Source organism: Phoxinus phoxinus, assembly GCF_949152265.1.
Source record: "Phoxinus phoxinus genome assembly, chromosome: 19".
In the NCBI taxonomy this organism is placed as follows: Eukaryota; Metazoa; Chordata; class Actinopteri; order Cypriniformes; family Leuciscidae; genus Phoxinus; species Phoxinus phoxinus.
The window spans coordinates 22,921,245-22,946,202 of NC_136894.1; the positions used below are offsets into that span (position 1 = coordinate 22,921,245).

Here is a 24,958-nt window from a genome sequence, read left to right on the forward strand (position 1 = left end):
CACTCTCCGTCGCCATGACTACCGCCGCTATTACTGGCTCTTCCCACGTGCGCGCAGTCGCGCACCCGTTTTTAGGTGGGAGTGAATGGAATTAATGAGCTGTGTTTATTGAAGATTAAAAACACTAGAGTCACTCAGTTTTTTATACTCTCTATTTCAGAGTACTTGCATTTTAAATATTGGTATATAAAGACAGTTTAAACAAATTTGAATAAAAGTGTTTTTAGACAATTCTGACCTACCCTACCTTTAATGCAATTATATTTCAGGTGTGGCTTAAAATACTTTTTGGGGCCACTGTATCTAATTGGTTTAAAATACACATACTACATACATGTACTTCCCTAATGTACTTCAGGAATTCCAAGATGACAGGCTTTCCAAGATGTCAAGGGTTAAATCATTCAATGTGAGTGTGCATACCATATCAAGATGTGGCCAAACCAAAGTTTAACAGCACATTGCATCTTTAAAAGCTACTCCTCCCTGAACACAGGGTCGCCTCGGGTCAACAGCAGCCGTTAGACAGTCATCTAAGGGACCTTGTGTTTGGTTAAGGTTAGAGGACACACTCCGCTGATCAAACACAGGCTCTCTTACCTGGTTACCATTCAACCTCACAATCAGGAAGCTCAATAAGTATTCCCTAGGGTCAAAGGTCAATTTCTAGTTCGGAGACAGATGTGGTTGAAGGGGAAGAAGGTGGGGAATGAATGTAATGCCAGTCACGAAATCCGATCCTGCATCTGAAGAGGTCTGTGACTGCTTCATTTAAAAGTAATCTAAACATAGGACAGATTTCATTCCGGTTAAAATTAGTTCATCCATCCTATTTAAGAGACACACGGGAAGAGTATTATGTTTGGATGCTAAAAACAGAAATTACACCAAAATATCCGCTCCACTGCATTTCAATCCATCAGCACTGAACCCACTGTGGGGACAAACCACCTTTAAAACACGCATCTGAAAATCACATTTAAAATGATCCTAAAATGGAGAGAATATAAATGTTACAGATATAGCTTACAGTAATTTGAGAAGTTATCACATCTAATTCAATCTATGCATTTCTTAATCTTCTCTAAATCTGCCTCTTATCAGCAGGTGTCGCAAAAATGAAAGGCGACACAAAAGAGGAAACGGTCAGTCTCAGAGGGTCATGGAACATTCACACTGCTGCCAAATTTGCCACCATGTGACCCACTTCAAAAGGGAAGAGGTCCATAGGAAGACACACAACATTTTACACACTCAGAACATGAAGAGATGTTTAAATAGGCTTGATATTATTAGATAGGATTTGTGTAATCCAGCAAACATTTGGGATTCAAACAAAGGGTGCAACCTGACCAGTAAATGCATGCAACCTGTGTAAAGTGTGCTGCCCCGGGGGAGAGGGGGGGGAGGGTAATCCAACATTAAGTTTAGCATAAAACCTCTCTAGAGGATTCGTTCAGACTAATATTCAAACTTATGCAGGCCGTCTGGGTCCAGTTCTCCTCTACAATTATAAACTGGGGCGATATTTATAGATCTCTCCTCAGGACCTAGTCCAGCAGACATGGGGCAGAAGTGGGATTATGGGAGAGGAAGGTTACACAGTTAAGAACACAAACATCACCTGATGAGCCTTTTAACTTAAACAAACTATTAGAACGTGTCATTTTAAATCAAATTAGGTGCTATAAGGTATATTTTAGCTGACATGGCCCTATAACAACAATCACATCACATATGTAATATGGTATTCCAAGGTATTTAAGAACATGTGGTGGAAGGCATCCCTTTGGCAATCTATTCCTGTGATGTAAAGCTGAATGTTCAGCAGCCATTACTCCAATCTTGAGTGTCACATGATCATTCAGAAAATCATTCAAATGCTGTTTTAATGCTCAAGAAACATTTCTTATCATCATCAGTGCTCAACACGGTTAATTTAATCTACTTAATGTTTTTGTGGAAAAGTGATATTTTTGTAATTAAGAACCCCATTATATCTTTTGTAACATTACAAATGTCTTTAATGTCACTTTTGATCAATTTAATGCATCCTTGCTAAATAAAAGCATCAAAAAAACGTTGACCCTAAACTTTTAAACAGTAATGTATAATAACACAATCCTTTTCAGAGTCTGTTTAAATTGCCTTCCTGTTCACAACTTCATATTGCAGGCCTTATATGTAAATAAAGGTTAATATTATAAAACTGCTATGAATCTGTATTTATAGTTGCAAAAATGGCAAGAATAAATTATTAACACTTAGTAAACTTCTCATAAGACATGTTGTGTATAGACAGTCCTCTACTGGATGATTGACGACCACGATACACCAGGTTGAAGACATCTGAATTACATCTGAATTAAACGGACTCGCCAGCATGTGTTTTAACAGAAACAGCTGTAGAACTCATGGCGATACAAAAGTTTCAGAGCAACTATTGCCTCTAGGTTTAGTCTTTTGCAACTCTGCAGTCGCGCACATCTTTGCCAGTCAATGTGGAACTACTTATAACCCGACGGCAATGGCTGAGCTACAGCCCCCTCTTCTCCAGACTTGAACGCATGCACACAATCACAGTCGCACAGATGGTGCATTCACACACGGACAGTGACAGCCGCGGCTTCAGTACCTTTATACTTCTCCCTGACGTTCTCGTAGGCTTGAACAAACTCCTGCTCGTCTACGTGAGCAGTCACGCTGGCTGGGTCGTACATGGACATGAGGTCAGGTCAATCTCGTCTATTTTCCCTTCTTCTCTTACTTTCAGTCCCTCTTCGGACGTGCTTTCCTCACGACTGGTCTGTCAGAACAGACTCTTGTGTTTGTACAGTCTCACTCTCTCCAGGCTGTGTTTGTGTGAGTATGTGTGTGTATGTATGAGTAAGTGTGTGAGTGAGTATTCCCCCACAGTTCTGGCTCTCGTTCCAGACCACCAGTACCACTCCCCTCCTTAAGCTTGAGAAATACCAACACACTCACACACACACAGAGAGAGCATGGTCCCACCTCTTAAAGGCATACATGCAACACACATGTACACACAGGAGCAACAGGCTGCTTTCTAAGGACATCAGATCTAGTACAATGAATACGTTATGAAGCTGGTAGATCAGCAGAAGTATGTAGTGCGGGATAATATTTGCTAAATCTCAGCAGGACTTTGACACTCTTACATGCATACAGACCCACTTACAACAATGTGTGAACAAACATACACAAATCCCTGGCATCCACATGGGCATAAAACCACATAACATAATGCTTAAAGGATTAGTTCACTTTTAATAAAACTTTTGCTGATAATTTACTCACCCCGATGTCATCCCATGTCTTTCTTTCTTCAGGCGAAAATAAATTAAGGTTTTTGATGAAAATATTTCTCCATATAATGTACTTCACTGGCGACCAAACGGTTCAAGGTCCAAATGACAGTGTCAGTGCCGCTTCAACGGGCTTTAAACGATACCAGACGATGAATAAGGGTCTTATCTAGCGAAACGCTCGGTCATTTAAAAAATAAACAAAAAAGTTTAAGTTTTATAAGCACAAACGCTCGCCTTGCTCTGTTCTGTGATGCGCGTTCGTGACGTCACGTAATACGCAATTACGTTGAAAAAGTCACACATCTATGAAAAGTAAAACATTTCAATCCTGACGAAAATTTTCTTTTAGGCTTTTTAATATTACAACACCCAGGATACGCACACGCACTGGGCATTCTAAACGATAAACTGACACAAAGACATTTGAATATGTGTGTATGGTCCTCCTTCGGCACATTTGTAAACACTGACTCGGTGAAGCGTGACCTTTTCAACGTAATTGCGTATTACATGACGTCACGAGCATCACGTCATAGCATCACAGAACAGAGCAAGGCGAGCATTTGTGCTTATAAAACTTTAACTTTTTTATTTATTTTTGAAATGACCGAACGTTTCGCTAGATAAGACCCTTATTCATCATCTGGTATCGTTTAAAGCCCGTTGAAGCGGCACTGACACTGTCATTTGGACCTTGAACCGTTTGGTCGCCAGTGAAGTCCATTATATGGAGAAATGTTTTCATCAAAAACCTTAATTTCTTTTCGACTGAAGAAAGAAAGACATGGACATCTTGGATGACATCGGGGTGAGTAAATTATCAGCAAAAGTTTTTTTTAAAGTGAACTAATCCTTTAAGCAGTCATTAAAGAACATGCTTAAGGGGAAATATTAGATATAACTGAACAGGTGAACAAAAATACAAAACTTTCAACAATGGCAATTGGCAACATAAGATACTATCTTAATAAGATATAATAATAATAATAATAATAATAAGAAACTGACCAAAACAAATCCTTTAATAATGGTGTTTGCTACAGCAAGCATCAATATTTCTCATCATCCTCCACATGAAAAACACTTTGAATCATGGAGTTGCAAGTTACAACTTTTATAAATGTTCAGACTAACAGTTCACACCTGCCAGATGATAAAACAGTTAATGGACCAGTAAGCAACAACCCAAAACACCCTAAAAGCCACCTAGCAACACCCAAGAAACCACCCAGAATGCTCTAGAAACCACTCGGCAACAATCCAGAACACCCTAAAAACCAACTACTGGCCACTTAAAACACCCTGTATAAAAAAAAAAAAAAACATTGGAACAAGGATACCCTAGCAACTAGTGTTGTCACGTCAGTCACGATGCCAAAATTTCAGTAGTTGGCACTTGGCACTAATACTAGGAAAATGTAATATACATTTATTACAGCAAAAACGGTTGGAAATATTTAATGATTTTAAAATCAAATAAAAATCAAATGAATTAATTATTAATCAAAATAATACAAATTATAAGTAAATAACACATTAAAATGGCATGTAGCCGTCATACATTAAAACAGCATGTAGCTTCTACCTATCAGTGGCTACCGAATTGACCAGATACTCAGTGATAGCAGTCTTGCAAAAAGGTTTGAGGCGTTATTTTTTTAATTTATATTACATTATCGGCTTGATACCAAAGTTACAGTACGTTTGACAAAATACTAGCAACTACCCAGAATACCCAAGAACGCATTCAGAAACAACCCAGAACTCATTGTAAACCATATGGCAATGCCCTAGTAACCACATAAACACCCTAAGACCACCTAGAAACAACCTCAAATCAACCTAGCAACAACCCATAACACCCAGAAAGCACTTAGCACAACCAAAAACGTCTCAGGTTACAACTGTAACCTATGTTCCCTGAGAACAGGGAACGAGACAATACGTCATCGACGCTATGGGGAAACGCCTCAGGCGTGACAGGTGTCTGAAATCACAATCAAATCACGGCAATCACATTGACCGGCGACAGCCCGTGAATCATTAACGTGAATGATTAACGTGCGACCTGGAAGTATATAAGGGCGCCTTGCAAACATGACAAATCATCCTTCGTCTGAAGGGACTGTTTGGTAGGCAGGCCCCGAGGCATGGCAGGGAGACGTATTGTCTCGTTCCCTGTTCTCAGGGAACATAGGTTACAGTTGTAACCTGAGACGTTCCCTTTCGAAGGGAACTCAACAATACGTCATCGACGCTATGGGGAACGATATACCCACTCCGCCATGCTGAGGGGAGTGCATGCCAGGAGGCAGTGACAACTGTCAGAACCAGCAAATTCAAAATGAAATGCAAGAACCACTCACCCTCAGGTCACACTGGGCTGTCAGTGACAGCATTCCCTACGGTCATAGCCCAAGCTATAAGCCTAGCAGGAGGAACTCCAAATATGTAATCCGAAGGCCTACCTGGGCCTGCTCAAAGGCCTAGGACCACAACTTCAAATTAGAAGGGGTCCCTTCTAGGGAATGTGGCTAGGGAACCCGAGGGAACCCCAGCCAGTCACTATACGGGGGAATATACCACCCGAAATGCCACCAGGACGGCCTGACCTGGTGTCACTACGTCGGACACTTCAGTCTGGCCAAATTCCTGTCTGTCCGGAGACAGAGCCTCTGGACATTTGCCTTAGGTAAAGCATCCAACCCGAGGGACTGCGAAGCTGGCAGTGAACCTCAGGCCGGATCTCAGAGACGGGATATCCCGGAGAGTATGACTCAGCATAGTGCTTTAAACCCTTGCTAGAGAGGGGAGTTTCTCTACTCGATCCACGGATCTACCCAGTGTTTGTGTTTGAAACACTGAGGAGGCCTGTGAAGGCCTAAGGGGCTGATCTAACTGGGAGGCCTCACGAGAGGCCTACAACCGTCTGACCAGACTCAAAAGTCCAACACTCATAGTGACCCTCAGTGAGGGGAGCAATGGACCGACTGGTAGGAAACCAGGCTGTAGGCAGAGTAAGAAGTTCCGGGAGGGAACCAGAAGCAGAGGATGAACACTTTAGTTGAGCCAGGGCACGAGCTCGCTTTTAGCAACAGCCTAATAAGGCCAGCTGAACTGATAGCAGGCGGCCACTAGCTTCCAGAACCCAGCATCGTTGGGGAACCACTCACAGGGAGGCCTGGCGAGGCCTACTACCTGATAACCACAGTATGTGGGAGCTCATATTCAGGAAGGCCTGGTGAGGCCTGTAACCTGATAACCCCAGTATGTGGGAGCTCATGACCAGGAAGGCCTGGTGAGGCCTGTAACCTGATAACCACAGTATGTGGGAGCTCATAACCAGGAAGGCCTGGTGAGGCCTGTCACCTGATAACCCCAGTATGTGGGAGCTCTCATGACCAGGAAGGCCTGGTGAGGCCTGTAACCTGATAACCACAGTATGTGGGAGCTCTCATGACCAGGAAGGCCTGGTGAGGCCTGTAACCTAGCGACCACAGTGTGTGGGAGCTCAAAACCAGGAAGGCCGGATGAGGCCTGTAACCTAATAACCACAATATGTGGGAGCCCACATTCAGGAAGGCCGGGTGAGGCCCGTAACCTGACATGTGGAGACTCATAACCAGGAAGGCCTGGTGAGGCCTGTAACCTGATAACCACAGTATGAGGGAACTCACCTTCAGGGAGGCCTGGTGAGGCCTACTACCTGATAACCCCAGCATGTGGGAGCTCATGACCAGGAAGGCCTGGTGAGGCCTGTAACCTGATAACCACAGTATGTGGGAACTACCTTCAGGGAGGCCTGGTGAGGCCTACTACCTGACAGCCACAATACTTGGGAGCTCACATTCAGGGAGGCCCGGTTAGCGGCCTACCACCTGATAATCACATTACGTGAGAACATGCCTTCAGGGAGGCCCGGTGAGGCCTACTACCTGATAGTAGGTCAGGCTAGCTGTCCAGTTGCCTGTCCTTTGGGCTTGCCTACAGGGAGGCCTGGTAAGGCCTACTACCTGATAGCCACCGTAAGTGGGAATTCACCTTCAGGGAGGCCTGAGGAGGCCTACTACCTGAAAGTAATCTTAAACAACTGGTAGCTATGAGCCCTGAATCTGGGTGACGGTTCGAAGGCGGCCTGCTAAGGCCAGCCCACTGGGGACTCGCCTATCAGGGAGGCCTGGTTGGGCCTACTAGCTGACAGCAAGTCAATCTGCTCCAAAGGTACACTGTTGGGAATCATACCACACCAACAAGTAAGTCCCACAATGTTGGGACTCACTTCCGAGGAGGCCTGTTTAGGGCCTACTACCCATCAGTGAGTCAACTGCCCGAACCACCAAGGCCAGCAACACTTTTTTGAAGTGAGCTGGCCTACAGCGCCCACTTGGGGGCTGCCCATACAGGAGGCCTGCTGAGGCCTACTACCTAATGGCGCAGCCTTCGTTGGCAGATAAGCTGTTTACACAGCGCCTACAGCATTCTGGTACCTAATCACATTGCCCATGGCAGTGTACTCAGCAAAAGCGCTAGCACCCTTTGAGCAAGGGGAGTACAACATACGCCACTCTGCCTCAATGGAGGCCCCAGAGCCAGGGGCCTACCATCTGTAAGCATGGGCGTCAGCTCATGGCAATGCTCTGGCTTCAGGGGAGCGAACTTTCCGCTCAACCCGAGCCATAGTGGTGCGAGGTAGGATAATACAGAACTGAAAGTGAAGGACTCAGACCTGCCCTGTATCACAGGGGAATACTCTCCACCTCACCCTGAGGTTTACCAGGGTGCGGGCCCGCCAGTGGCTCTAGGGGTGACAGAAAAAGTATCTGTGCCCAACCTAGGGGAGTGGGGCTTGTTTGTGAGCCAACCACCTAGAACCCGACGCTTGAGCAGTAGCTCAGCGAGGTGAGTGAAGCATTTACTGGCAGCCCATATCCGTATGCTAGTTCTGCACGGCAGGGTCGGGCAGACAGACCCAGCCTCTTCGTGAGGCGAAAGGCGGCCTAACCCTGCTCAATAATGACACATTGTACCGGGGAGGCCTATTTGAGGCCTAACCCAGGATCTTTATAAACCATGCCTCTGCACCACGCTGCATTACACTTGTCGCCCCAGAATGCAGAGAAGGGGGCGGGCCTTGGCCTAACGACTCCCATTGGAGGAGGCTGTAATACAGGGATGCTAGGAACCTATATTCACACAGTGAAGGTTCAGAGGCAGAAATGCTTAAGCAGAGCGCCTCCACTATCCCTGGCACAGCCTAGGCCAGCTACAGAGGCGGCCCTGGTGAGGGCCAGCCTGCAAGCATAGATCTACCTGAGGGCTCGGAGGAGCCACAGCCTTACTAGAAAAATAGTTATTATTTCATACAACTGGCTGCAGAATCGCTCAGCCCACTGAAAACCCAAACAGAGCTCAAGGGGGCGATGTACTCAGGAAGGAAGTCAGACGGTCCCATGGACCGGACATAAGATCTATCTGAAGCACTAGCGTCAGTCTATACTCCAAGATGAAAATCCTAGGGGAGGGAGACCAACTACTCTACCCTGAGGTGGCTAACAGCCCGAGGGCTAAGATAGTCGTTCTAGCCACCTAAAGGGGGACTTCAGGGCCCTAATAATCCAAAAATGTACCTTACATGACCCCATAGCTCTATACAGGGAACGAGGTCTGTAGAGAGATAAATTTTAGTGTTAGTTGCACACAAAATTACTCTTAAAGAAGACCACTCAGCTCACCTGCGGCGTGCGAAGTGAAGACTTACCAGACAGTTCTTTATGAACATGGGGTCTACCACCTTTACATGCCTGAAAGAGGCACTCTCCTAACCAAGCAGAGGCAGGCCAACAGAACATTGTTCTAACCATGAGCCCAGCCTCAGGCCTGATGTAGAAAGCGTCTGGGGAGTCGGGGAAGAGAGGAGAGGGCTAAGATATAATCACGCCCTCAGGGGGAGGTGATCCATGCCGATGCTGTGTGCAATCGTGCTGGATCACCTCCCTCAGATCCCTCTTCTTGCGGGAGTTGCACCTCTACAGCGATCTACTCCTCCACGGAGGAGGCGCACGAGAGGCGACACTGGCTCTCTGGCCCTGTCTAAGGTCCCCGGACCATGATGGGCCAGGCTCTCCCGTCTGTCTGGGTGTGGATACGGATCTCAGCGGTATGTATTTGTCCTAATACAGCTGAGCGCGCCCTCGCCTCTCTGAACTTTCCAGCCACCGCCTACACGGAGGTGCCAAAAAGCTCAGAGGGCGAAAGCAGCGAATCGAGGAGAAAGAATTTCTCTCTTCTCCCTGATGTCGGCCAGGTTCACTCCGTGGCGCAGCTCAGTAACCGCCTCAGGGGCCCCACCCCCTGGACGAGATCCCCCAGCAGATTGGCCTGGTGTACCTGCAACACCGCCATGATGTGCAGGGTAGCACCGGCCTGACCCGCTGGCGTGTATGCTCTGCCATTCAACTGGCAGGGTTTGAGCTCTCAGTGTAGACGCCTGTCCAGACACGAGATAGTTGCAAACGTCTCGTCAATGGGCGGCATCGACACATACCCATGCTCTCCTATCACCTCAACATCAGTGAGACTAGCCCGCTGATGTCGGTGGACACGGGCAGAGTATGGGTTCTTCCATGTCCTCTTGATCTCAGTATGAGATCGGGAAGAAATGAAAGGCTCACCTGAGCTAGTGGTTTTATGACTGGGGAAAAAACGCTCTCATAGTGAGCGATTTTTCCCCTAACGTTACCATAAAACCACCAGTTCAGCATACACGGGGCAGGGTGGCTGAGAAGATTGATTATCACCACCCTCATCAGCCATCTCCTGTTTGTCCGGAAAAGCACTCACTGCTTAATCTCGTCAACCGCCGCATCGCCTGAGAGGAATATACCCCTCTCAAGGCGATCGGCGGGCTTCATCTGGGATCCCTTTTTTTTTTTTTTTTTTTTTTTACACCCAGACGCTGAGCCCTCTTCTCTCAAGGAGAGGGTCAGACGAGATCGGAGCGTTCTCAAAGAAAAACGCTCGCAATTGTACAGGCAGTTCCCTCAAGAACTGCCTGTGCGCGCTCTTCCTTCCCAGACAGAAAAAGCACAGTTGAAAACACTCAGCCTTCTCAGTGCATTTCATAAATACCTGATTTTCAAAAGCGGTTACAGACAAAACAGTCCCTGAAGACGAAAAGGATGATTTGTCATGTTTGCAAGGCGCCCTTATATACTTCCAGGTCGCACGTTAATCATTCACGTTAATGATTCACGGGCTGTCGCCGGTCAATGTGATTGCCGTGATTTGATTGTGATTTCAGACACCTGTCACGCCTGAGGCGTTTCCCCATAGCGTCGATGACGTATTGTTGAGTTCCCTTCGAAAGGGAACACCCTAGAAACCCAGCAAACGTGTGTGTGTGTCCGTGTGTATGTGTCTGTGTGTGTGTGTGTGTGTGTGTGTGTCTGTGTCTGTGTCTGTGTGTGTGTGTGTGTGTGTGTGTGTGTGTGTGTGTGTGTGTGTGTGTGTGTGTGTGTGTGTGTGTGTTTTAAGAGAGTGACGGTGATGATTAAATGAAGTTGAGAGAGAGCGAGTGGGAAGGAGAGAAGGAAATAAAGCTCTTTTGTATGAAGTGTGTCCTACAGTCTATCTCAGGAGGAAATGGAAAAGCTTCCTGAGAATGAGGATGAGGGGGAGGAACTGAACTTTTATCACTTTAAAAAGCAATTAGCTTTTAAAGAATGAAGTGGGTGTGAGATGCAGTTCTGCTGTCTTTCCTTTGCCCCTTTCAAAGAAAATTAAAATAAAAAATTCAAGCTGGTAGCGGCTACACGTTCGCAGCCATCCATCTTAACCCCCCCCCCCCCCCCCCCCCCCAAACGGTCTCAAGGGGGCAAACCCCACCCCTTACCATGAGAAATCCCCTACACCAGATGTGCCCTGTTACGAGCATTCCCAAGGTGGCCACAATGCATCAACCTGTCAGCTCTTTTCTAATATCCTGGATAATGCTTGTCAGTTTTTGACATTTTTAATGTCACTGAGAAGCTCTTTCTCAAACTACTGCAAATATTTTGGCAGATATAAATACAGATTATTTTGCACACCCTCATAAAAGAGAACGAAGTATATTTTCAAGAAAATACATTTATTTGTATAGCTTTTCTGGAGATGTGTGCATGTAATAAATTCTTCGGAAATAATTGAATCATGTCTGATATATGTGCTCTGAACACCTTTGCCAAATGTGGAATGAAAATAAAGTTATGTGATTAATCTGTCAAGAACTAAGGGAGCTGGATATGCCTTAAAAAGATGCAAAACATGGTCCAACATATTTATGGATTCTGTTCAAATGACACTTTAACAGCTGGTTTATTTATCAAAGCAGCTGAAATATGTGCAGAAACAAAAATAAACCAAGTTTTTACATTTTCTGAAGAAAACTGTTGGTAGCACAAAACTCTCCGCCAGTGTTGTCAGACGTACTGTAATTATCGTATTTGTACTATATTTTTATCCGATGTACAATATAATTTCTGAAAATTGTGACACTTCAAATAATGGTCGTTGTAATCATAAGGCTTCTGTACTTATTGATCTAGCTGTAGATCCTACGTCTACCGTCATGATTGTGAGGAGAACGTGGTATTACACGTCTTCCATCTCATATCATGTTACGTCTTCTCGGCCAATCATCGTGGAGAATGACTCTCTCTCACAAGCAGGAAGGTAACGTTCCTGCCGCGATGCTTAAGTCAGTTGAGGTTGATAATTTAGCAATAGAGTACGGTAATTTGCAGGTCCTGTCAAAAAGTTGGTGGATCCAGGTAAGTACGATCATTTTCTTCCAAATACGATAATTTGAGCTTCTGGTACGATAATTGGACATTTCCAATCTGGCAACACTGCTCTCCGCCATGATGCTAATGTGTTGTTGGTTTGCCAGGACATTGCAATGCAGTTACTAAAACGTTGAGTTGTTTTTAGTGTGTTGCTATGCAGTTGCTAGGGTATTTTGGATGGTTGCTTACTGGACATTAAAAGAACCAACATGTGTCTATCATGAGAACCAAAGAATAGCAGCATTAAATTCTACACATTTACATTGACATACCACAGTTAGCTTTTCATGTCTTCAAAATCAGATAATCAATAAAGGCATGACACTAATGTCTTGAGTTTCTACATTGCAGCAGCAGGACAGATGTCTTTTGGCCTAATGAGCTTTTCATCTTGGTCTACATGATCGGTATCACTCAAACTCAGTCTAAACTATTGGACTTTAAAGGAAAAAGAATGCTTGCAGGAAACCCTGTATGAGCAACAAAAAAAAAAAAGAGTAATCTAAAACATTTCTCAGATGTTTTAGCTTGAACTACTGACACCATGTGGTTGCAGTAGGACTGACATTTGGGGGCTACATAAAATATAAAATATAAAATATTTGGCATTAGAACGAATGAACTGCCACAATCTACTTTTCTGTCATCGTCTAACATAAGAAATAAACAATACACTTGAATCAAGGCACTTAACCTGGACTTTAGCTCATAACAAAATCGGTATATAGATCAAAACGGATAGTCTCCACTGATATCCCTCAGATCTGCTTCTGGACTCTTGCACATTATCTGTGTGTGAAATGTAAAGATAACAATGAGATATGGGAAGTTACTGTGGATGCTTGACTATCAGAACTATCTGTGAATAATTCACTAGATTTTTTTGAGGTCTGGAAGTATGTGGAATCAACTTCAGTATGCTATTTATAGTTAATCGTGAATAATTGATTCATGGTGTGCCGTCTAAAACGTTACAGATTTTCCCAAGAATGTTTTTTGGAGACAACCATCTGACATTTTTCAGCAGCAAATAAAAAAAAAAAATAGTACAAGCTTCTTATAGCAGATACATCATGTTGCAATTGCATGGGTTGGTTGAATTCTTAATTAATGACATAAATGCAATCGTCTGGAGATCTTCAACATGCCAGTAGTTTCAGTGAGGAGTAACTGATAGTCAGTTTGTGCTGTGCAGTAATGGTACCAAGGACAAATTGGATGTGTTGAAGTTCATATGCTGAATTCCATCCCTCAACACCTCATAGGAATGATTAAAACATGCATTTTTGCATTTTAAAAAGACTATTTTAACTATACTACTGAAAATAAAAGTTGCATTCAAAATATACATGAAAAATATAACAGCCATATACAATATACTATAACGCCTTGGGTTGGATTTATTTTATTGTGTCTGGTAACTATAACTCCCTGTCATCCTGTCAGTTTAGTGTCAGAGTGTGTTATGCTTGCCTGCCCATGAAACCCATAAAAAAACACCCCTCAAGCCTTCCTCCGGTGTCTACACAAATTCCAGAAATTCTAGAGCATTCTGCAGGGCTCAAACTAGCCAGAGGCAATTGTGTGAAACCTGGCCCCTGCAATGGGACGGAAACTTCGGATCTGGAGTTAAAAATATAAGGAGCTGAGAGTCACAAATTAAATTTGTGTATTCAGACTCAGATGCAAAGTATCATGCATTTCATCATTATAAATCTAATATTTTGATTTTGTTATTTAAGTATTCCTAGTCCCTAAAAAATGGATGCATGTCTTGACAATATCTGGAAAAAATCTGACAAATAACTGAAGTTAGAATAAAGGCTACTGTGATTAATTGAATCAATATTAATAATTGTGATTGCAATGTCAAGGAAAGTTTTGTCATAATTGTGCAGCTCTACAATGAATTGAAATGAGCTGAGCAAGCAGAGATGCTGACTCACTAATTTCCACAGCAATAATTTACTACCACAGGATGGCAGCCAAGTGCAGATCAAACTTGGAATATTATCCAAACATCCTGTGGTAATCTACTTTGTGGATAAATGTGATTATTACTAGAAACATGGTCATGTCTGCAAGAAAAATGAAAACTCTGGTAAGAGCAAGGAAGGCACTAGCAACACCAAAGTCATGGAAAAATGAAATGTCATCGCTTAATGCACTGAAAGTAACTTTGGAAAAATGTGAGCCAAATGCACGAACGTTAAATGCTTTAAAGTTTCCTGAAACAGTCTCAAAACACTCAAGGTCTACGTGTGAAAGACTGGAGATATGGTTCATCCAGACTATACATCAGCATCCTGTTTTCAACAGTAAGATAAAGATGTCAGTGAATCAGAAGAAAATTCTCCACTTAAAGGGATAGTTCACTTTAAAATGAAAATTCTGTCATCATATACTCACCCTCAAGTTGTTTCGAACCTGTATGAATTTCTGTCTTCTGCTGAACACAAAGGAAGCTATTTAAAAACAATGTCAGTAACCAAACAGTTACCAGTTCCCATTGACTTCCATAGTAGGAAAAAAAAATACTATGGAAGTCAATGAGAACTGGTAACTGTTTGGTTACTGACATTTTTCAAAATATCTTCCTTTGTGTTCAGCAGAAGACAGAAATTCATACAGGTTTGAAACAACTTGAGGGTGAGTATATGATGACAGAATTTTCATTTTAAAGTGAACTATCCCTTTAAAATATTTATGGCACAAAGGAGGAACGTAATAAGCTAGCCTACTTAATAGTGTAAGAATCTTCCCTAAGCGTGCATGATGCAGATCAGAGGAACTATATGAGATAAGAGCACTGCAGTCTTCCGACCACACCCTTGCCTAATATTGTGCGAGTGTGTATGGTGTGTTACGCACTCACACACAGAATGACTGCTGCATCAGACCTATTGCAGCATGACAGTGTCACATAGGAAACAGACTTGCTGCAGGTTACCAGATACACAAGCAGCTTTTTAATGAACAAAAGAAAAGCAGACTGTAACATGCCTCTGAATGTGCTTTTCTGAAATAAATGTTCTACTTGAATATACAACCTGCAAGTACAGGATATCCAGAATGCCATCCAAGCCAATAGTTAACAATATCCTGAAAAGGTTTGGTAGTTCTCCATCTAATGACACACACACAATACGGAAAAAGCTATTTTTAAGCAAACAGAAGAAACCAGAAGCAAGTCTTTTACACGGAACTTCAACGGCTCATCAGACACCTGCCAAGCAAGTAATACTCCTTGCGCAAAGTGGACTCTAGGCTTGTGTGTATGATACAAAACGCTGTATTTGTCTACACGAACACATTTAAGCCCACAGGCAAATACAGTTAGCGAAGCCTCTGCCACTCTTTATCCATCTGTAAATATTTTTGAGTGACTGACTATGGTTACAAGTAAAAGCTAGATATAGAAGTTTAGATGTAAAAGCAACCGGGGGAATTATAGACAAACTTTAAAAGGCTTGCTAGAGAATGTGTCATGTGGTGAAGTTTAAATGCTGTCATTTCTGTGTGATTTAAAAAGGTATCAAGGTACATTGTATCACCTTGCATTAAAGAGCATCTTCTACATAGACTGCAATTTAAAAAGTCGCCATGTACTCTGACTAAGGTATGTTCACATTTACCATTGTTCTGTGAATTTTCACTTGCAAAGTTTAGTAATTGGGAATTTTGCATTGATTTTGCAACGGGTTTAAGTTGGTCATGCAGATTTGCTGCGTTTACCAGCGGAAAGATGCTTGGTTTGAAAGTGACTTCTGTGTAAATTTTACAGTATTATATTATAGTAGACTATGCTATAGTTGCAACTTGCAAGAGGCTTTTTGCTGCATCTAAAAAACACAGATGACCTATAATGCTGTTTTATACTTTCAACTTTCTTTATAGTGTAATGTTGCTGTTTGAGCATGAAAAAGGTCTGCAAAGCTACAAAGCAAAGTCCACTCCAACCTAAGTTATTCTCTACATCAGTTAGAACTGTTTCTGAATTCCCTGAAACGCCTCAATTGGCCCTTCGCAGGGAGCTTGATTGACAGGTGATCTGACCAATCATACTTCGCCATCCGCCATTTTGTCCGACAAAGCAGTTAGGAGAGTTAGTAGATTAACATGGGAGAATTTGAACTTGAAAAACAGAGTGTACTGACGCCTTTCCGCCGTTAAAACAACATTCCTTCTTATGTTCATTCATGTTTATTTGATGCTATAAATAAACTAGAAGGAAGAGATGATCGGTTCACGAGCAGCTTTAACTGAGGCTCTACAGCGATCTGTCAGGCACATTAAAGAGACACAAAACGGTATTTATGGTTTCAATTTCTTTTAAAAAATGACCAAATTTGAAAGGTGAGACTTTGTTTAATATGTTTAATATCAAAAGTAACCGAAAAGTAAGCTGGTCTGTCCTGTCTGTCAGCGCGTTGTCAGTGTCCTCTCTGCTCCGCAATGTATTTTTCACTGCGTGAGAACATGGTGTGGCGTGAGAGCGGCGTAGCTTGTCGGACATAGCGACAGTAACTAAGGGGGGCGGGTCTTTGCGAACGGTCAATTGTAGTCTTGAGTTTTCTTCTGGGAACATACACGTCACAATATTCCTCATTTAAATAATTCCAGTCCAAGCCATAAGCAAAACAAAAGAAGAGGTGAGGCCTGGTTGAGTTGTGCTAGTGGTGTGTTGAAACACACGGTTAAGGAGTGTGACATTTCCGAAACATGCTCGGAGGAGAGGTTGACATATCACAACATACTGGAACTGATGACCAACCCGAGTGCATTGTGCTTTTCGAAGGGAGATGCTTCATAGAGACAGGAACTGAACAGAGCATTACTGACAGACTGGGAAAAGAGGTGCTGCAATAAGGTACAAAAAAATGTGGAAGATGTTTTTACACATTCAAGCATGAAAACCTAGTAGACCCCCAAAAAGAATCAAGACAAAATCAAGACTCTTTAAAACGAATTAAACTCTTGTCTTTCCAAGTTTCTTGGCTTAAAATGTCAAAACCATACCTGCAATACGGATGACCGCTCTCTCTGCGGCGTCCAGGACATCTCCGGAGGCAGATTTGGAGCGTTTGACGCGCTGGTGTTTAGGGAGGTTCCATGGTAAGGTGTCTCCGGGAAAAGGTGAGGAGCACAGGTCACTCGCACTCTCCTCCGATGCAGACCGCTCCAGTATCCGCCGGCGACCCCCTGACATGACCTGGGAACGGTGAGACGGTAAACGTGAGCGTTAGAGATGATTCAACATTAGTACACAATGCAACAGCAGAGAGCTGACGCTCCTCAGGAGGATATAGAGGTTTCAGTTCTACATTTTGGAGCACGTCTTTAGACAACTGCTGGCTGTTTAGGGTCACTGGAAGACACTGCAAAGCATATCACAGCATATCATCAGAATGTTTAATAATGTTTAATATTTATTAATAAAATCTTAAGAGACTACACCATAACGGTGCAATAAATACATAATTTTGTATAATGCTAAGCCTATTTACAGTATGGAACAGTGAACTCTGTGAATATAATCAATGTTAATTAAACAAGGAATCAGGAAGTTTCTGCTCGCTTTCCTGAAGAGGGCGGAAAACCTTGTCGGAGACTGATTTGAGGGTAATTGATTACTCAATAGTTACTAAGGCAACATGAAGGTGTTTAAGAGCATGTTTCAGTGGCCCCTGAGTAAGAAAATGAATGTCATTATTGTTAGTGGATCTGAATAGACTTCAGACAGGAGTAAAGTGCAGGGCGGTGATTTAGAGAGGTTACAAAGTCAGCTGGCACAACTTCTGTGAACTTTGTTGTCCTGTAATGAATGTGAAAAGCCTGGACCTACATTCTTTTCTTTTGATATTCTTTTCTAAATATTTCCGGCATACACTTCTTCATACACAAGCACAGATTAATACAACCCTTACAAGAGTACCATGACACTATCATGTTACAGTGCTTGTATTAGATGGTAATGCATATAACCTACCAGTTTGGACATACATTTTATTGAATTTATATTCTACATTATTCTAAAAACATGTGCTCAAATGCTTAAAATTATTGTTTTCTGCCTATGCATGAATTTATTTACAAAACTGCTAAGTGTTTTTTTTCCTCATAAATAAATTCGTTACACAATACCATACCCTTCAAAGGTTTAGGGTGAGATTATTTAGTAAGTAGCCTAATGAACATTTTCATTCAGCAAGGATTGCATTGTAAATGCATTGCAGCATTAAATTACTAACAATAACGTTACAAAATATTTATATTTCAAATAAATGCTGTTTTTTTTCAAAAACATAAGAAAAACTTATACTGACCCCAAATTAGGCCTATAGTCTACATAAATTAAACACCCACACACGTCATTTGTTTTATATAGTTTGGACAACTATTCTATAAAATAACGAGTTTGTGTGTCCACCACACGTTTAGTAGCCTAGTGTTATATTTAGCCAACATTACTAACAAGGACACTGTCATGTTCGACCTACGACCAGGACAAACGCACTACTAACGACTATCAAGCCATCTTATTATAATGACAGAAAACACTGTCTTTGTTTACGTTTCACGTGCGCTGTAAATTTAACCGTTGTTATAAAAAATGTCAGCGCGTTGCAGAGGCGCATATCATCATCGCGCGCAGAAATATTCTCGTCATCATTGCTCAGCAGATTCAACGATGCGGCAAACACACCGAGCATCCTTTAAACAACTGCTTTATAACGGTTAGGTACCGCGTCTCTTTACATCCAGCTGTTCACCCTCCCCTCTGATCTGTCAACACGGCAATGTCAGTGTCTCCACCCCGCATGAAACGCTTCGGTTTAAACGATGCCAAACTTACAGCGTCCCGCCGGCGAATAACGCATTCAATGAAGCAGTCAGACTGCAAGATGCAGCGATAAGGAGAAATGTACCTGCAGAGTGGAACTTACCAGGATGAATCCAGCACGAACGCGCCCTAGTTATGAATGTCAAGTGATTTTTTTTTACCGCTGGATGCTCAGGTGTTGTTTGTCCGTGGAGATGACGGTGCAAAATGCTGTGGATGATCACTGCTCGAGAGGGGAAAGGTGATCTATCTGATCTAACTCCGTGTTCCCCCTGTAGTGCTTCAGTTCCACACAATGGTGGAATGTCACTGGGTGTTTTGCACAATGCAACGATAGATTTGATCTATTTATGTGGGGGATAGTTTATTGCCTCCCCATGAACAAATGCTCCTCTGTTTTGATAAACTAGCCTATACACAGTTGTGTGACCCAAAGTAATGCACCAACTACCCCCTCAAAAGTGACTGAAACATTTGAATAAAAAAAAATTGTAATAGGAATTTGTTGCTAGATATTGCTTCGATAATGACTTATTGATGCAAAATGAGTTACAAAAGAAACATGAAGCATAACTAAGTGGTAAAGCATATTGCTAGCAATGTCAAGGTCATGGGTTTGATTCCTAAAGAAATACAATTAAAAAGTAATTGATACGTAATTACAGCTTCTATTTTAGGAATCAATGTGTTTAAAAAAAAAAAAAAATCTATATAAAATAAAAAGGTAACACTTTAGTTTTAACTAACATTATACTACGGGCTGTTGCTTGAACTGATTGGTGGACGAAAGTTCAAATTATTTTCAGGGAAACGCACTAAAGTTCAGGTCACTTTGCAAAATGATTTCAGTTATTTCAAAGGTCCCTATGGAAGCTTAAAAAAGGTAATTTGTGACTTTTTTCTCACAATTGCAAGTTTAGAGTTAAGAATTGCGTGATATAAACTCGCAATTAAAAGTTATAAAGTCAGAATTGCGAGATATAAATTCGCAATTGCGAATTAAAGTCAGAATTGCATGATATAAAGTTGCAATTGTGTGTTATGAACTTATGTAACACTTTATATATAAACTCGGTAGCCTGAGTTTATCTCACAATTCAGATTTTATAACACGCAATTGCGAGTTTATATCTCAGTTCTGAGAAAAGAAACCAGATTTGTGAGTGTATATCACAATTCTGACTATAACACGCAATTCTGACTTTATATCTCACAATTCTGAGGAAAAAAAAGTCAGAAGTGTGAAGGAAAAAAAAGCTTCCATAGCTTACAGACTACAACAGCAAAAGAACCAAAACCCACAAGGACACTGACCAAGCAAATAAGTAAACAATTTTGCGACAAAATTAATTTTATTATGTAGGCTACGGAATGCACTCTCTTGCTCCCGCTCTCTCTCACTCAAACCAGTACAGACACACACTTTCACTGAACTGTGTTGTCAGCTCTGATGATTTTATCAGTAAAATAGTTTAACAAGCTACATGACATTTCTCTTTAGAGAGATAATATCAGTGCTGTCTTTGAAGCAGATAAACGTACAGTTTCGCTAGAGACACTGCTGCCAAACACTGTAGGCACAAACTCAGGAAATTCACATACTGTACACTTAATTCTCTCTCTCTCTCTCTCTCTCTCTCTCTCTCTCTCTCTCTCTCTCTCTCTCTCATTAATAACTGCAATAGTCTGAGTGGCTCAAGCCTCCGTTAATAGCTCTAAAATGTCAGTTTGAAATTAGGCGCGAGATTAGATGCGTAAGAATTTAGTCCTACACACAAGAGCGTTTTAAGGACAAAAACTTGACAAATGTCTCAAAATACATAATCTCAACATATTGAGGTGTGGTAACTGTTGGAGCTATTTCTTTGCTTTGTAATTAAGTTAATAATTAAATTACTTTATATTGTTTCACTTTAAATAATTTGCATGATTATTTTATTGATGTAGATACAGAATGCGAATGTTATTATTTTCGTTAATTTGAGTTTTTTGGGGACTTTTATTTTGATAGTAGCACCTGTTTGTGTGTATATATTGGTGGCTCAGGCAGGCACTGGGAAAGGTTGTTGGTTTTTTACCAGGGTAAGAGAGGCTGCAGATGCCATTTGATTGTTTATTTTATTTTTTGATTTCTTGTTTTTTTTTAAGTCGAGGACAAATCGCCACTACAGTAACCGTAGTATAAGCGGAATAATTCACTCCGCACCGTTGAATTATTGACAAATAATAAACACAGAGGTGTAACGGCCACTCCGCGATAGGGAGTGCATTATTTTTACAATAATTCAGCGGCGCGTCATCAACTAATTCCTTACTTAATGAGCAATACATCTGTTACAGTATTTATTCATCTTTGTTAGCTTTAGTTAATCAATGACAGGCGTTTTAGTTTCATTATCAATATAATCAAATATCTCCTTGGAATCTATCCATAAATGTTTATGCCACATTACATTAAAAGACCGACCAATTATTTGTGGATCAAATAATGATCCATGTCTTTGTATGGAATACTGAATCATTCTTTCACATACGCAGCAACATTAAAGGCATTGGTTTTACAGTTTAGCAGGCATTTTGCAAGCAAATAACAAAGCTCAGGCTTGACAACATCTTACATAACAGAAGCTTTTATACCACTCAATGGCTTGTAAGAAAAAAGCTGTTGTCATTGGCATGGGCCAGTTGAGGGAGGGGGTACTATTTAATACAGTGCCAGCTTCAGCCTATTGTGCACAATGAACACTAAAATTAACCCTCTAGTGCACTTCATTAGGGGTACAAATGAGTATTTTACAATGTTTGAAGCTGTTGGGTGAGACAAAATACAAAGTAAGAAACTAAACATTTCATTAATTTCACTTATCGCATTTATCAATTTAATGATATTCAATTTTAAAAAAATTAAATTTTCAAAACTAACAAGACTAACTTCAATGCTTTTACATGACTCATCTTGAATGCAGCACCACATGTACATTTTTGTCTTATTGAATGCTCTATAGAATGAGAAGAGAACCTTTATTTAACCAGGAAAGAAGACTCACTAAGATTAAAATCTCTTTTACGGGAGTGTCCAGGCCAAGATAGGCAGCTGAGTTTACATAGACAGTTTTTTACATCAAAGTTGTATGTCCCTCCCCCTAATGCCAGTTGCTACGAATCAACAATATAAAGTGGCAATCATAGATGTAATGTAAATAAAAGGCTATTAAAGGGTTAGGTCACCCAAAAATGAATATTAGCCCATAATTTACGATTTACTCACCCTCCTCAAGCTATCCTAGGTGTATTTGACATTCTTCTTTCAGACGAATATAATCTGAGTTATATTAAAAAATGCCCTGGGCCCGGTTCCCCGATAACGCTCACTCTTAGCGCGCTAAGAAGACTCGAAAGATATATCTTACCAAAGTTGTTTATTTTCCTAAGTGTATTCCCCGAAGTGTCCCTTAGGAAGCTTCTTAGCACGCTGCCTCTTACGTTCGACGTTACAAAGGCGCTGTCCCAAGTGAAGGTGCTGAATTAGTTGGCATCGATTGCTCAGGAATCGATTTTCCACTTCACGCGAAGGTGCATTACGGCGTTAAGAAAGACAACACGTTCTATGCAAATGAAACATTCCTCAAATTATTCCAGTAACATTTATTTTAACATAGTTTAAGTTATCAGTAAAATATAGACTATTAATTAAAATGATCAAATTGTCAGTAATGTTCACACGATATGTTGTGACGGGTGACGAACCGGGTATCCCTCTCTAATCCTCCACCCTCTTTATCCCGTTGTGCCACTTCTTGACATGGGTTCATACCATTTATATTAATGGTAAGGTACTTAACAATCAGAATTGATTGGCAAGCAGCTGCAGTTACTTCTGTTTAATGCGGCATTGATTGCCATTGGTTAATGTTTTCAATAAAAAGCAACCTATCTACAATGAACAGAGAGAGAGAGTTAGATACAGAATATGGTGGGGAAGCAACGTAAAAAAAGGGCACCAAGCTTCTCGTCAGAGGAACTTGAAGTTTTGCTGGACGAGGTGAGCTTGCACAAGGTGACACTGTTTTCCAGCTTTCGGAATATCTTCCGAACTTAAAGAGCTATGGAGCGACATAGCAAGGAAGATGGCTGCCTCCGGATCAGGCACACCAAGGTCCTGGCAGGACGTCAGGCAAAATGTCAAAACGGCTTAAGTTTTGCCGAATAAAAAAATTGACATGGACTAAACGCGGAGCCGTCTTTGAGCGTTGGATCACTGCCATATAGTTGGTCGCTTACTGGACACCACCATGCTTACCCATTTATAGATCTTAGCCATTTAGAGCCAAATTGTTTGCCAGATTTTAATTATCAAAAGTGATTGCCAATTTAAACGCTTTAATGACATTACGAAATAGCCTAGGCTAATTACCACCATATTAGTTCTAATACCAAATAAAGTCAACTTCATAAATAGGCCTGTATCCATTGCAAACATATTTTATAATTAGTCTTAAAATGTCCATAACATAAAATCATTGTTGAGCCACAACATTGTCAACATACCATTGTTTGACTGCTGCACAGTAGCGGCGACTAGCGTCTTGAGCTCAAACAACGCTAAGAGAGAACTTACGAATGGTCCAGGGTCCGGTTCCCCAAAACGTTCTTATCGCCAAGTAGTTCTTAACCTATTCCTTAACCTCTCTCTTAACGTTATGGCACGATTCCCGACACGTTCGTACGCTAAGTATATCTTCTGTAAGTCACACTTTCGTAAGGTTGGTCTGGAGCACTCTTAGCTTTACCTTATCACTGTTGCAGGTCTATACGAATATAATTCTGAAGTTTTAATACACCCAGACAGTATTCAGTTAGGCTAATTCAAGTGTTTTCATGCAAATAATAAAATTGTCATTACACTGATTGTTGTTAGATTTTTAATTATATTATTATTATTAATTGAATTAAAAAGCGCTTTTAAAGGCCAGTGAAAGCATAGGCTACTGTCAGTTAAGTCCTATTCGGACGCTAATATTGTTTCTCATGGGCTTGTATGGTATTTTAAACATTTATAGCCTAGGGGTGAGTTTGTGTATTTAGTGCTGTCAGAATCCATAATATCAGTGTTTTTTCTCACTCAACCCACGTAAAAATCCCTGGCCAAATTAGTACCTACTGTTTTTTGATAAACAGGTCGTGTGGTAATTTAATTGCCGTCTGAATCCACATCTCTGAGTTTACAAGAAGAGATTCAAAATCCACTGTTTAAACCCTTTTTGATCACTGCCGAGCACCGTACTTAAGATGTACACTTTTAATACTGAAATGCTGGAAAGTATTTAAAAGAACAATATTTCATCGCAGCTCCACCTCAGCGAACAAAAATGGAAAAGAGAAGAAAGCACGTACAAATTTGAAATGGTTATTGTGGCAGCAATATATGATACAATTTAAAAATATGTAGGCTAGGCTATTATAGTTTGGATTATTTTTTATAATATCCCATAAGTCCTAATAAATAAGGCCTAATGCTTATTTTATAAAGATCACCGCGTGCACGAGAGAATAATTGATTCTCGAGCCATCGATATCAACAAATTCAGCACCATCGCCACGGACAGCACCGGGTAACGTCGCACGTTAGAAGGTATATCAGCTTCCTAAGGTATAGTTCGGGGTACACACTTAGGAACATAAACAACTTTGGTAAGATATATCTTTCGAGTCTTCTTAGCGCGCTAAGAGTGAGCGTTATCGGGGAACCGGGCCCAGACCAACCTTACGAAAGTGTGACTTACTTAGCGTACGAACGTTTTGGGGAACCGGGCCCATAACGTTAAGAGAAAGGTTAAGGAATAGGTTAAGAACTACTTAGCGATAAGAACGTTTTGGGGAATCGGGCCCTGGTTCTTTCTTCCAAGCTTTATATTGGGAGTGATCGGCTGTATATTTTTTTGACGTCCATCAAAGTGAAT

At 41.5% G+C, this 24,958-nt stretch overlaps 2 protein-coding genes across 5 annotated transcripts in view; both read right to left on the minus strand.

Annotated features, from left to right (window-relative positions):
• Positions 1-2,943, minus strand: part of pleca (plectin a) — a 91,380-nt gene extending 88,437 nt beyond the window's left edge. For 3 of the 4 annotated variants that reach the window (XM_079591701.1, XM_079591692.1, XM_079591709.1), the window contains exon 1: positions 2,636-2,920. In XM_079591701.1, the coding sequence (XP_079447827.1) occupies positions 2,636-2,726 (91 nt within the window). In that variant the 5' untranslated portion in view covers positions 2,727-2,920. Of the gene's footprint in view, positions 1-2,635 lie in introns of all 4 variants that reach the window. The other variant, XM_079591696.1, reaches the window with a different exon arrangement.
• The window catches only part of LOC306987443 (uncharacterized protein), a 54,471-nt gene that overhangs the window by 22,430 nt on the left and 7,083 nt on the right, over positions 1-24,958 (minus strand). Inside the window, exon 4 of the mRNA XM_079591718.1 lies at positions 17,174-17,366. Within this exon, the coding sequence (XP_079447844.1) occupies positions 17,174-17,366 (193 nt within the window). The remainder of the gene's footprint in view (positions 1-17,173; positions 17,367-24,958) is intronic.